The following is a 14373-nucleotide window of genomic DNA, read 5'->3' as shown; positions in this document are numbered from 1 at the left end:
CACCGGCAGATCCCGGGGCCTTCCCACCCTTTTCTGCGCCTATTTTGTTTCTTGTCTCTTGTGATATAAGGTGGGGGATGGGAGGTGGAGAGGGAGAACTGTGGCCAGTGGGAAACTGGGGTGCGGGGGGGGGCACGGGGAGGTAGAAGAGGAAAATCCCAATGAGTCTACTTAGGCTGACACAACAAAGATGGACCGGGGTGGCTAAAACAACGGCATTTTATTTCCCACGTTTATTGAGGGCAGAAGTCCAAGATCAAGGTACTGACAGGGGTGGCTTCTTCTGAGGCCTCTCTCCTCCGCCGGTAGACAGCCTCTTCTTGATGCGTCCTCATGTGGTCGTCCCTCAGTGCATGTCTGTGTCCTAATTTCTTATAATTATGCCAGTCACACTGAACTCTAATATCCTCATTTTTATTTATTACTGCTTTAAAGATCCTATCTCTAGGGGCGCCTGGGTGGCTCAGTCAGTTAGGCGTCTGACTTTGGCTCTGGTCATGATCTCACGGTTTGTGGGTTTGAGCCCCGTGTCGGGCTCTGTGCTGACAGTTCAGAGCCTGGAGCCTGTTTCAGATTCTGTGTCTCCCTCTCTCTCTGCCCCTCTCCTGCTCACACTGTCTCTCTCTCTTTCTCTCTCAGAAACAAACAAACAAATAAAAAACATTAAAAAAGAAAAAGAAAAGAAAAGATGGGGGCACTTGGATGTGCTCCGCTCAGCGTGGACGCTGCTTGGGATTCTTTCTCTCTTTTTCTCTGCCCCTCCTGTCCTCTCTTTGTTTCTCAAAATAGCTAAATAAACTTAAAAAAAAATTTTTTTTTAACAGAGAAAAGAAATGAATTGTTTCCAATACGGTGGAAGCTCCATGTGTAACCTTTCCAGTCATGATCACCTCCCAACCTCCAGAGGTAACCTTATCTAGAATTTAGGGTTTCTGGTTTCCTGGTATTCCTTTGTGCTTTTACTATATACCTGTGCATCCTAAAATGATATATAATATTGTCTTTTTATGCTTTAAACTTTATGTAAATGGTAACATTCTCTACGCTTCTTAATTGAGGTGAAATTCACATAACATTCAACTCCCAATATTAAAGTGTACAATGCAGTGGCGTTTAGTGCATTCACAATGTTGTGCAAACACCACTTCTCTCTAGTTTCAAAATTTTTCATCATACTAAAAGAATCCATTAAATAATTACTTCCCATTTACTCCCTCTTCCTCCCCCTTGTCTCTATAGAGTTGCTTGTCTGTGTTCTTTTGCAATGTTTTTGTTCAACATTTCAGAGATTCATCCGTGTGGTCACATGTGACCATTGCTTGCTTTTCATACCCATAAAATAACATCAATTCCATCATGGGACTCAACCACATTTTAAAAATTCTTACTCCTATTGATGAATTTATGGAACATAAAAAAAAAAATCATTTGAGGGGCACCTGGGTGGCTCAGTTGGTTGAGCGTCCAACTCTTGATTTTGGCTCAGGTCATGATCCCAGGGTCACGGGATCAAGCCCAGAGTCCGGCTCCATGCTGAGTGGAGAGCCTACGTAAGATTCTCTCTCCCTCCTCCCTTCCTCTCTGTCTCCCTCTCCCTCTGCCCCTCTTCCCCCCTCTCTCAAATTAAAAAAAGAAATCATTTGAAAAATAAGTATTATATGCATGTGGCAACAAAGTTAACCATCACAGAAAAAAATAAGGTGAAAACTGTCTTTTCCCTCCTTTCAAAGAGGCAACCATTTTACCTGTTTTTGTTTGTTTGTTTGTATGAGAGAGAGTGTGGGCACATGTGCACCAGTAGGAGGAAAAGCAGAGAGAGAGAGAGAGAGAGAGAGAGAGGAAGAGAGAGCGTCCCAAGCAGGCTCCATGCTGTCAGCGCTGAGCCCAACTCAGGGCTCGATCTTGGAACTGTGAGATCATGACCTGAGGCAAAATCAAGAGTTAGACACTTAACCTACTGAGCCACTCAGGCACCCTATTTTTTAAAGTTTATTTATTTTTACCGATCTCTACACCCAATGTGGGGTTTGAACCCACAACCCCGAGATGAGAGTTGTACACACGCCCCCGATAAGTATTTACTGAGCGCTTGCTGTATGTATGGCACAGATTCAGGTATGGGAGCTTCAGCAGTGAACAAAACAAAGTTCCCAGCTTATATTCTAGCAGACAGCCAGAGAAGGCACAAATAGACAACTAGATGTATATGTTGCATGGCGGTAAGTGCCCTGAAGGAAAATAAAGGACTGTCAGGGACAGCAGTCAGGAAAGGCTTCTCTGATAAGGTAATATTTGCATTGTAGAGGAGGAAACATCTTTTTCTTTCTACCCTCCAAGGTTTGGTAGCTAGGCGCTGTGAATTAAACTGATAGAAGACAGGTTAACAAGAGAATAAAAGTTTTAATTAGGTGCACTCCAGAATGTACAAAAAAAAATGTGACTCAGGAGGGGGCCAGCTGCTTGAGGCTTATGTGCCCTCTGAGGCTAAACAAAGGAAAGGGGATGTGGGGCTTCTGCGTGGGAGGGAATGTGGGAAGGTGGCCAGGAGAAGTATGGTAAGAAGGGTTGCCTAGTAAGGTCTGTTATGCCGACTCAAGCCAGTGATGTCTCTGAATTACGAGTTCACTTCTGGAATGGGGGAGGAAGACATCTCTACAAACGTAAATTTCCTTTATAAATGTCAGTTTCCTTTACAAGACTTTTTAGAGCTTTTCCGGTGTCTGCTAGTTCTCAATGGCCTTTAGCTCAAAAGAAACCAAACTTGAAAGAGGTATATTTGGGGGTGGTGTATTCTGGCACCCTTTAGAATAAAGGCAGGGCATCTGGAGTAAGAGTGTTTGGGAGCAGCATGTGTAAAGAGCTGAGAGCTGAGAGGTCTCAGAGTGTTGAAGAAGCAGCGAGGAGCTCAGCGGAGCTGGAGGGAAGGGGGGGTGGGGAGGGGAGGGGAGCAGGTGTTAGCAAACCATTTATGCTGCTCTGCACTCCTCCATGAGCACTCTCTTGGCCTCTGTCCCGAATCAGCCTAAATCAAACTGCCTCATTCTGTTTCAGAAGCTCCCAGGGACTCCACCATATGGATACAGTGCAGTTTATATAACTGGTTGTAGGTTTTCCTTTCACTTTTTTTTTTTTTAAGATAACACGAAGTATGAAGTGTGTAAAAAAGAAAACCACAAGTTCAAAATGGTGTCACTTAGGCCAAGTCAGCTAACCAAGACTTAATACCTAACCTAACTGCAGTTTCAACCCCCCAGAAATGTAACCTTTAACCAGACAACATGGAATTTCCTGGTCAATACTAGGAAATATACTGAGAGATCCCTTCCTCTCCCCTTAGGAGGGCAATCTTGCCTAAACAGTGCATTTCTTGGTAATAATTTTCCCCCTTCCTTCTTTCCTTTCTTCCTCCCTCCCTTTCTTCCTTCCTTCCTTTCTTTCCCTCCTTTCTGTCTCTCCTTTTTTCTTCCCTCTCTCTGCCTTTAAAAACTTTTCTTTCGTTCAGCTCAGCTCAGCAACACATCTCTCTACTTGCTGGATGGGATGCTGTCCAATTCACGAATAGATTAAGAAAGTCAATTAGATCTTCACATTTATTCAGCTGAAGTTTTGTTATTTAACAAGGGAAAATCAGGAAGCGGCCAGAGTGGGTTATAAAAGGAGGAACAATAAAGAGCAGATCTGCTCTTAAAGGCTGCAAAGCCCGGGGCAAGAGTGGAAATGGAGGCCCACATACCATATGTCTAAATATTAAAAGTTATAAATTAAATGGACATACTGTTAAATAAAATATGCACTGTTTCCTACTTTGACAACCAGACCTCCGTAACAATCTGTGAGGCTAGATTTAAATTTAAAATTTCATGGCCTTTGGGGTTCTGCACCCAGCCCGTGGCCTGCCCACCCTCCTTCCCATTCCCAGCTCCAGCCTGCACTGACAAGGTCCTTGAAGGCATAGGTCTGGACACCTCAGTTGGCCTAGGAGTTTCCGTCTATGCTGCCCTTGGCCTAGAGCTACTCGGGAGGATAGGGCCAGGGAAGAGGCCCAGGCAGCTCCTACACATGGGCTGGGGTCATTTGGCCAATAAAGTCCAAGGTGCCAGGGACTCGGATTATGGGCTAAACGAGTGGGGGAGGGGCACCTGGGGGGCTGAGTTGGCTAAGCATCTGACTCTTGGTTTTGACTCAGGGCATGATCTCACGATTCGTGGGTTGGAGCCCCTCACTGGGCCCCACACTGACAGCACAGAGCCTGCTTGGGATTCTCTCTCTCCCACTCTCTCTGCCCCTCCCTTGCTCGCATGCTCTCTCTCTCTCAATAAATAAATAAACTTAAAAAAAAAAAAAAGGATGGGAAAGAGGGACTAGGTGAGCAGGACCACTGGATTCCACAGATTCCCTGCCCTGTGGGGAGACAGCTGGAGGAGGGGCAGAGCAGGGGCCTGTGAAGTACAAGACCCAGGGCAGGGTCTCTGCTTGTCCAAGTCTAAGGCCGGAGCGGCTGCAGAGTGGAAACCGCCTAGTGGCCTCGGGGAGAAAACTAAGGCGTGGGGAAAGTGGAGAAAGTGGGCCGGGCGGAGCAGCGAGGGCGACCCAGCAGCCCAGCCAGCTGGAGGCACGCGGCTCAGCGCGCAGCAGGAAGGGACAAAGTCACAAGCTCTCCAAGCCATGCCCACGCAGGGCTGGCCACAGGGAAAACTTGATCCTTGTAAAGAACCCTCAGCTTTTACCTGCTCAAAACAATACCAGCCACTGCGACCACAAGGAGAAAGTATAAACAAGGAAGCTCAAACAAGTAATGAAAAGACTATCATCTCTTCTGTTGGTCAGTGAACATCACTGTAAAACCAACTGCTTTCCTGCAAGAGATGTGCAACTAGGAACGTGGATTTTGTCACCAACGAGACCCCAAGACCCGACCCTTACTGCCCACCTGCATGTACCCACTCAGCCTTTTCCCAGTTTCCTTTCGTCATCTTTCCAGCTTATTTTTAAGTAAACTCTACCCCCAACATGGGGTTCAAACTCAAGACCCCAAGATCAAGAGTCACATGCTGTACCAACTGAACCAGCCAGGCGCCCAACTTCCAGCCTGTCTTTTAATTCAGGCGAAAGATTCTGCCGGCACAGCGTCCTATGATAAAAGCTGAAAGGGCAGCCCTGCCCACCCAGACCAGTTTGAGCTCAACCGTGCAGATGGACCCTGGAGTCCCCGGCAGTTATCTCTACTTCAGCGTGATGCTAAAAATATCTACCCAAGAGGGAGCTGACCCTCATGAGTATAACATACAAGGTATGCATACGCACTTTCCCTTGACCTTATGCTCACCTCTGCCTACAATGACATAACTCCTCTTTCTGAATATTCACCCTAACCCTAAACAAAAGAAACCCACACACCCCTGCTTGGGAAGTCACAGCTTCACAAGTTACAGGTTTGGAAGTAATTCTCTGTGATCTCCTAATTTGCTGCAAGTAAAGTTTCCTTTCTCTGACTACTCGACCCTGAAACTCACTAAGGAGGGGACTCACATTAGCTCAGTTACAATTTCAGGCCCAATTTGGTGGCTAATTAACAGAGAGAGACCGAGCAAGTCACTTTGCATCTCTCTGATTCCCCTCATCTATCAAATTGGGATAAACTTCCCCAATCTCTACTTGCAAGAGTTTTGTTTTTTTTTAATTTTTTAATGTCTTATTCATTTTTGAGAGAGAGAGAGAGAGAGAGACAGCATGAGCAGGGGATGGTCAGAGAGAGAGGGAGACACAGAATTGGAAGCACGCTCCAGGCTTTGAGCTGGCTGTCAGCACAGAGCCCGATGCAGGGCTCGAACCCACAAACCGTGAGATCATCACCTGAGCCAAAGTCGGATGTTTAACCGACTGAGCCACCCAGGCACCCCATACTTGCAAGAGCTTTTTGTGATTATTCAAAATTGTATTCCTTTGCTGGATGTGACTTTTCTCTTTCAAAGCTGACTGGCTGGCTCAACATAACCTCTAGGCAACCTTTACTGAAATCTGGAATTGAAACGGTCATGCCGCCACCTGCCAGATGAGCGGCCAGGCACAGAGGACCAGCTGATCGGGGAGACACGCCAGCCTTTCTTGGAAAAGGAGAAGCCAGCCTTTCCAAGCACCTGTCTACAAGCACCCGGGGGAGTAGGGCAGAGAACCTGAAAAGCCAACCCTGACATCTCTACTAGCAGGTGATCGTTTGCACAAAGGATCTCTGTCATTTACATTTCACTTAACTCCTACGGACAAAAGCAGACAGGCAAAAGGCAGATTCCAAGCACTCAGTATATACAGAGCTGTGCTGGACACATTAGGGATCTTGCCGGGGTCTGAGAGGACTAAGGACCCACATATAGAACAACAGAAGAGTCCTTTACAGAGTAATGTGTCCACACATGCCTGTGCGTGGATCAATACTAATGACTGTCATTACTGAGTAAAGGAGTGCCAAATTTGATAGATCTGATGCAATCCGCATCAAAATCCCAGCAGGTTATTTTGAGGAAATAGACAAGATGATTTGAAAACATATATGGAAAAGCAAAGCACTCTGGAATAGTCAAAACAATCTTGAAAATGAGCAGAGCTAGAAGACATATATTACCTGACACCAACATTGACTGTAAAGCTTACAACCAGGACAATGTGGTATAGGTGGGAGGAGAGACAGATTGATTGAACAGAATAGAGTCCAGAAATGGATTCATACATATATGGTTAGTTGATAGTTAAAAAAAAAAAAAAAGCCAAGTCAAGTCAGTGGGGAGAGAAATATCTCTTCAATCAAAACTGCTGAGGGATGCCTGGCTGGCTCAGTCAGTTAAGCGTCCGACTTCAGCTCAGGTCATGATCTCACGGTTTGTGGGTTGGAGCCCCGTGTCGGGCTCTGTGCTGACAGCTAGCTCAGAGCCTGGAGCCTGCTTCAGATTCTACATCTCCCTCTCTCTCTGACCCTCTCCTGCTCACGCTGTCTCTCTCTCTCTCAGAAATAAATAAAACATTTAAAAAATAATAAAAACTTAAAAAAAATTTTTAAACTGCTAAAAAAGAGAAAGACAATTGCTGAAACAATTAGAAATTTACTTAGAAAAAATGAATCTTGACCTTTATCTGACCTTATTCACAAAATTAATTTGAGGTGGATCATGGATCTAACCTTAAACCTCAGAACCATAAAGCTTCTGGAAGAAAACAGAAGACTATCTTTGTGATTAAGATTAAGGAAAGACCCTTTGGGGAGGATACTAAAGGAAAAAGAAAACAACCCAACCCTGATAAAATGGCTTCATCAGAATTTAAAATGCCTGCTTTTTTTTTTTAATGTTTATTTATTTTTGAGGGGGGGGGCGTGCATCCAGGGAAGGGCCAGAGAGACAGGGACAGAGGACCTCAAGCAGGCTCCACACTGACAGCAGAAAGCCTGATGTGGGGCTCAAATTCACAAACTGTGAGATCGTGCCCTGACCCGAAGCTGGACACTTAGCCCACTGAGCCACCGAGGCGCCCCCATAATGTCTGCTTATCAAAAAACACCAATAAGAAAATAATCGACAAGCTGCAGACCTGGAAAAATATTTTTGCCATCATATAATAGAGAAAGGATTTATATCCAAGTCATGTAAAAAGCTCTTACAAATCGACACTAAAAATATAAACATTCCAATTACAAAGCAGGAAAACACTTCAACAAACACTTCACAAAGTAAGATACACAAATGGCCAATAAGCAGTTTAAAAAGTGCTCACTGGGGCTCCTGGGTGGCCCAGTCAGTTAAGCATTCAATTCTTGATTTCAGCTCAGGTCATTAAAAAAAAAAAAAAAAAAAAAAGTGCTCACTGTCATTAGTCCTCAGGGAAATGGTACTTACAACCACAGAGAAATACAACTTCATACATTCTAGTAATGAGGGAGCATAAGGCAAGCTGAGGGCGAAGCACAAGCTAGCACCCCCACCCCCACCCCGAGGTGGGATGTGTGTCATATTCCTCAGGCACTTCTGGCTGCCCAAGAACAAAGGAAGGGAAAGAAAACAAATGGTTAACTGACAGAGATCGCAGTCATGTAGGACAGGAGTCTCCATCAGTTTACAAGCGTCTTGATAAATTACAAGAAAAAGGCAATCTTATCAATAGACTAATCTCCAGAAACCTGTAGACTCAGTTTCCTGGAGCCCCAGCATCACCCTCCACTGCCATGTGGGGAACAAAGGCAAGAAGGAAATGGCAGGTAAATTAAAGTTCCTATTAACCTGCAGCCCGTTGACAAACACCTGAGGCAAATAGAGTATAACATTCCTCTCCAGGAACGCCCTGCCCTGCCGTCCCAATGTTAATGCCTTACTAGAGGGAAAACAACCTTAGCTGCACAAGAGCAAGCCCTCGGGTATCTTCGGAGTCCTGTGTAGCAGATCAAAGTCCCTCCGTAGGGCTCCCTTTTGTCCTTACCTGCCCCAACTTCCTAGTATATAAGCAGTCACTCTTGACAACCCCAGCGCAGCACTTCCTGCCCACAGTCCCTGTCCCTGTGCTTTAATAACATCGTCTTTTTGCAGCAAAAACATTCAAGAATTCTTTCTTAGTCGTCAGCTCCGAATCCCACGACCCCACCGTCACTCCAAAACCTCATCACTACTAGTAATGGCTAAAATCAAAGACTGATGCTCCAGTTAACTATTCCTGGGTATCTTATTACCCCCAAACTCTGTTTTGTCAACCGCTACAAATCATTTTATCTCTTACAACTTCTTTGGGTCAGGAACTCAGGATGGGCTTGGCTGGGTGGGGCTGGCCTGCATAGGGGGTCTTTCCTGCTGTTGCCATCAGTCGATGGCTGGCTGGATGTGGAAAGGTGGGGACTGGAGCAGCTGGGGCATCTCTCTCTCTCCCCTTTCACATAGTTTTAGGGTCTCTCCATGTGGTCTAGCTTGGGCTCTCTCACAGCATGGCAGCCCTGAGGTATCAGACTTCCTTCCAGGCTGCTGAAGTCTCCAAGGCTAACATGGATGCTGCCGATCACTTTGCAGCACTTAGCTAAGAAGCCACAGCCTCTTCCATGGGTTATAAGTGAGTCAACCAATCCACCCAGTTTGAAGGGGCATGGACTAAGACTCTGTCTCTTGATGGGGAAGAAGCAGGATTCTAGAAAAGCACAGTGGGATGAGAGATACTATTGCAGTCATTTTTTGGAAAATACAATCTGTGGTGGATGAGCCCCGGGAAGGGAAATAGATCACACCAGGCCTCGTAAGCTACACTAAAGTTCAGTTTCTGTTTTTGTTCTTTTTTGTTTTTTTGAGAGAGAGTGAGGACACGTGAGAGCCGGAGAGGGGCAAAGAGAGTGGGGGGACACAGGACCGAAGCGGGCCCAGCGAGCCGGATCCGGGGCTCGAACTCCAGAACTGTGAGATCCCGACCTGAGTCTGAGTCGAAGGCGGTCGCTCAACCGACTGAGCCACTCAGGCGCCCCTAAAGTTGAGTCTTGATAGGTACTGTGACGGGGACCCCACTGATAGGATTTAAGAGAGTGGAATTTGGCCAATTGTCTTGAAAAGTTCATTACAGCAGGTGTGCGGATAACGAATCTGTGAGGCCAGTTAGGAGCGGGGGGTCGGGAAGTTCAAGTGCCAGACATGACCGGGAGTCCGGCCTAGGTGAGGGCGCAGGGAGAGTGTAGGGGAAGGAGGTTTCCGCCCATCCAGCTGTTCTGTTCGAGGAAAACCATGGAGAAACAGGTTTGTTTGAGACGCGTTGGGCTTGCAAGGCGAGGATGGACGTACCGAGACTGGAACTTGGGAGATAAAAATTTAGTAGACAACCAACAGCATTTAAAAGCACAGAAGTGAACTTCTGCGTCAGCCCAAACCTTAGAACCTCTCGACTCCTCCCGCACACACCACGGACGGGCCCGAAGTCTCAAGCGGACTGAAAGGCGCATGCGTACACCTACGCCCCTGGGCGGCCCCTGAGCCCCTGGGCGGCAGCTTCCCGCTAGCGCGCAAGCGCGGTGTGCGGCGGTCGCCATGGAGACGCGTGGCTCTAGTCTGCCGCTTAGCTCCTGCAGCCGCCGGCTCAGCTGCAGCGGGTCTTGGGCTGCCCCGGGCCGCAGGTGGCGGCCGGGAGGGCGGATGGACTGCCGAGGGACCAGGGCGTCCGGGTACGGGTACGGTGAGGAGGGCGGCGGCGACGAGGAGGAGGAGGAGGAGGAGGAGGAGGAGGAGGAGGAGCGAGAGGGTGGCACTGCGAGCTCGCAGAGAGCGAAACTGCCCCCCATCGCTGACAAAGCCTCAGAACTGGGCAAACGGAAGGTGAAGAAGAAAAAGAAGAAGAAAACCAAAGGGTCGGGCAAGGGGGACGGTAAGAGGAGCAGCTAGCGCGGTGGCCTCAGCTCCTGTGCCAGAGTTTCTTCTCCAAGGTCACCTGTCCCCACTCCTCACAAAGATCCCTCATCTGCTTGCAGGACCACTTCGGAGCGGAAACAGAAACCCTCCAGTCCCAGACAGATCCTCCCACTTAACGCAACACAGTGATGCGCCGGCCCTACCCATAAAAGCCATACGTGTCCACAGAGACCCCAAATCCTGCATGGAGAATTCTCAACATGCATGGGGACCCTCTACCCGCCCCCCCCCCCGAGATCCCCAACATACCCAGTGATATTCCCGCAGAGCCTCCCAGGTCCACACAGCAACTCAGCTTTGCCCGGACATCCTCTCAATTGCCTGATCCCTCAGCTGAAACTCAGAATCTTAAACAGCCACACCTTGCCCACAGAAATTTCAAGCCCTCCTACAAGGATCCCCTTACACACACACACACACACACACACACACACACACACACTTTCCTCAATCCTAGGTACTAGGACACTAGTAACCAACATGCACAGAAACACAGGCTTTTGCCTTCTGTGTCATGCTCTCTGGGCACCTGCCCTCTAGATGTTAGACATCCTGTAAATGCATATAAAGTATCTTTCCTGCACAGACTGTCTTCCGCCCCCCGCCCCCCTCCTTAGGCAGGGCCAGCCATCAGCCACACACACACCGTCACACCAGTCACTCCTGCATACTCTTATAATCCCCAACTCCCTCAACGACAACCCCCTTATATCATTATAACCACCAAACAAAACTAAAGTACAGATACCCATCAGGCGCACCCTTTCCCAGCACATATATGTGTGTCTGCTACGACACACTCACATGCATGAACCCCACCCCACCCCTCGACGTTTCCTGGACACGTGACCATATGCACTCAGGTTCTCCAGTCTTTTTTTTTTTTTTTTAATTTTTAATGTTTATATTTGAGAGAGAAAGAGAGACAGAGCATGAGCGGGAGAGGGACAGAGAGAGATGGAGACAGAATATGAAGCAGACTCAGGCTCTGAGCTGTCTGTCAGCACAGAGCCCAGCGCGGGGCTCGAACTCACAAGCTGTGAGATCATGACCTGAGCTGAAGTTGGACGCCTAACCGACTGAGCCTTCCGGGCTCTCCAGTCTTATGGATGCCTCACATACACACACACCAGCACCTCCCACAATCCCACAGGCTACCTGTATCTCACGAAAGGCCTCTCGCAGAACCACCCATCCCCCCAGTTTCTCGAGACACTGAGCACCCACTTTAAGGAGAGTGCAGTGGTGACACAGAAGGCACGTGCCTTTGACTGCTAAGTCTCCGGTGTCACTTGTGAGGTCCCCCTCTGGCGCTCTGCCAGTCAGAGAGGCGGCTCTCCTTGATCCCGGCGCAGCAGCCCTGACCTGCAGGATGGTTAATCCTTGGTTCAAGGTCCTGGGCCCTGGCCCACTGCGTGCAGAGCTGGCACCAAGGCAGGTGGGAGGCAGAGGAGTGGCAGCCTTCTCCGTGTCACCCTTGTTTTGGGGGGAGGGAGCCACGGGAAGATGATGACGACTTCTTTGTATGGGATCTTCATGGAAAGGCAAGAAAGAAGTTTTGGAGTTTAGTCCAAAAGCCCCATGTGTATCTCTAAAACCAAATTGAGAAACTTCTCGTCTTTTTGGCTTAGCTTCTGACTCTAGACTTGATGGTGGTGTGTAACTCCTACCGTCAGCAGCGGACGCCAAGTTATTTTTGAGGAGTAGGAAGACACGGAAGTGTCCAGACGGGATTTTTTTTCCTTATTTTCTCTTTTTGGGGAGGGATTTCTGTCTCCCCAAAAGCAGAACGGTGAGCTGATGAAAGAGCCACAACTTAGAGTATTTTATATGAGTGTTCTACAGTTCAGAAATGCCATGAATAGAAGACATAGCAGAACAAGGCATGAAGCAAAAGTATTTCCTGGCTTGGCATAATACTGCTTTCCGCGGTCGAATGTAGAGAGCTTCTGTGTTCTTCTCCATTTCTCCCATCACGCAGAAGTCTGGACGAGGGGTAGAGTCATAGACTCCTGGAACCGGAGGGTACCTCGGTGGGCACGTGGGGCACGGATGGCATGGTGGAAAGACCAGCGCGCTGGAGGCAGGCCCGTGTTCCAGTCCTGGCCCTGCCACTCACTATGTGATATTACTTGAGTTAGACTTTTTTTTTTTTAAGTATTTATTTATTTATTTATTTAGAGAAAGAGCACGAATAGGGGAGGGGCAGAAGGAGAGAGGGTAAGGGAAGGGAGAGAGAGAATCCCAGGCAGGCTCTGTGCCATCAGCGCAGAGTCTGATACAGGGCTCGAACTCAGAAACCGTGAGACAGTGACCTGAGCCAAATCAAGGGTAGTCACTTAAGGGTCTCAGCCACCCAGGTGCCCCGTTAAATCAGACTTCTGGGGTCCCAGTTTCCTCACCTGGAAAATAGGGCTGATAGCTTTTATCAAGAGGACCTGGCCTATAGTATGTGCTCAATAAATGGTTCCTCCTTCCCCCCAAATGACCTGATGGAAAGCATGGAGCCAGTGGGTGTGTATGAGGCTGGTGGGCTGGGCTAGCTGAGCCCTAGGTCCCCAGCCTCGCCCCCCCCCCCCCCCCCCCCCCCCCCCCCCCTTACATCTTTGGTGACTTGGGCATCACAACCGGACAGGCAGCAGCCCGCACAGCGCTAACACCTTGCGTCTGCCCAGCAGATAAGCATCAGAGTCGCGGCCTGAAGCATCAGCAGCTGTCCTCCTCCTTCCATGACATCTTAAGTCCCGGCAGAGATCATGGCCCCAGGCCAGAGCGCAAGGCGGACAAAGCTGAGGGCAAGCCCGCCCCCCAGTACTCCTCCACCCGAAGCCTCCGCCCCGTCGCCGAGATGGAAGAGCACCTGTCGAAGCAGGTCAACGAAAGCCTGCGCTGGGACGGCATGCTCGCAGACCCGGAGGCAGAGAAAGAAAGGATTCGCATATATAAACTGAACCGCAGGAAGCGGTACCGGGTCTTGGCCCTGAAGGGCTTCTACCCCGACGCGTGCGCAGAGAGCCCCGGGGGCCGCCCCTGCCTCCCGGATAAAGACCGCGGCCCCGACGGCAGGAAAGCCGACCGCCCGGGGCCCTTCGAAGGCTCGCTCGCGCGCTCTGACGCGGCCGCCGCTCTGCCAGAGTGACCTCCACCCCCGCCGCCCCGGGCTTGCGCCTTGTCCTCACCACAGGTTTACGTGTTAAAAAAGAATAATAAAAGGAAATCAGAGCTCCGCCGGAAGGAAGCGGATGTCTGGTGTGTCCAGGCGGTCGGCCTCTCTGCTTCTGCCAGGCCTTGAACCCGCCCCCCCCGGGGAAGCCGCAGCCCCTTAACCTCAGCAGTGTGACGGACACGGCTGCTGCAGGATTTTTTTTTTTTTCCTCAGCTATGCTGGCATCTCTTTCTCACTTAGTTTCTCATCGCAGATGTCTGTAATCTTTCCCTCGGAAAGAGAAAGTGTGTAGATGATCCCAGTTCTAAATCTTAAACCAATGTACCGGCTAAAACACAGCATGCTTCTCTAGGCCCGAGAAAAGCGCCCCAAATATCCTGGAGTCTTCTTCTTTTTTTTTTTTTTTAATTACACACACTCCCTGCCCTGATGTGGTCTTCAAAATAACTGAGTTCCAGAACAACATCCCTGGGAGATAATTATGAGAAGTCTCAAAAGGAATATTGCTTCTCTTCTAAATATGCCCCTCCCAGAGAGCAAATTGCTGGGTGCCAGAGGGGAAGGAGCAGGGGGAGGGGGAAATGGGTGAAGGAGCCCAATTGCGCAGTGATGGGTGATGGTAAGCAGACTTGTGGGCTTGTGGTGATCACTTTGTAGTGTGGGCAAGTACTGAATTATAATGTACACCTGGGATGTCTGCAATGTTACATCACTTAAAATTTTACCTCACTTAAAAAAATATGTATATATAGTCCTCTAATCCCTTAAAACGGGATTTTAAGCAAACGGGACTTT

At 48.7% G+C, this 14373-nt stretch overlaps 1 protein-coding gene across 2 annotated transcripts; it reads left to right on the top strand.

Annotated features, from left to right (window-relative positions):
• Positions 1-9590: 9590 nt before the first annotated feature.
• CUNH17orf97 (chromosome unknown C17orf97 homolog) lies at positions 9591-13640 on the top strand. Of its 2 annotated transcripts, none has more exons than XR_005531995.1 (2): positions 9591-9746; positions 13091-13146. XR_005531995.1 is itself a non-coding variant. In XM_039253737.1 (2 exons), the coding sequence occupies exons 1-2, from the start codon at positions 10035-10037 to the stop codon at positions 13549-13551; spliced, it is 795 nt and encodes a 264-aa protein (XP_039109668.1). In that variant the 3' UTR covers positions 13552-13640. The 2 variants fall into 2 exon arrangements, 1 of the variants encoding a protein (XP_039109668.1); XM_039253737.1 differs by lacking the exon at positions 9591-9746 and adding an exon at positions 10035-10368 and having other exon boundaries at positions 13091-13640.
• Positions 13641-14373: the final 733 nt, after the last annotated feature.

This window comes from Hyaena hyaena, unplaced genomic scaffold, assembly GCF_003009895.1.
Source record: "Hyaena hyaena isolate Hyena2069 unplaced genomic scaffold, ASM300989v1 scaffold_10, whole genome shotgun sequence".
Lineage (NCBI taxonomy): Eukaryota > Metazoa > Chordata > Mammalia > Carnivora > Hyaenidae > Hyaena > Hyaena hyaena.
This window is presented reverse-complemented; position numbering and strand designations above follow the sequence as displayed.

What these genes read in the sequence shown, in the direction of transcription:
- CUNH17orf97 (XM_039253737.1), top strand. Translation starts at nt 10,035, where the DNA reads ATGGAGACGCGTGGCTCTAGTCTGCCGCTTAGCTCCTGCAGCCGCCGG. An exon ending in AGGGTCGGGCAAGGGGGACG is followed by an intron (nt 10,369 to 13,090) that starts GTAAGAGGAGCA and finishes TCTGCCCAGCAG; the next exon opens with ATAAGCATCAGAGTCGCGGC.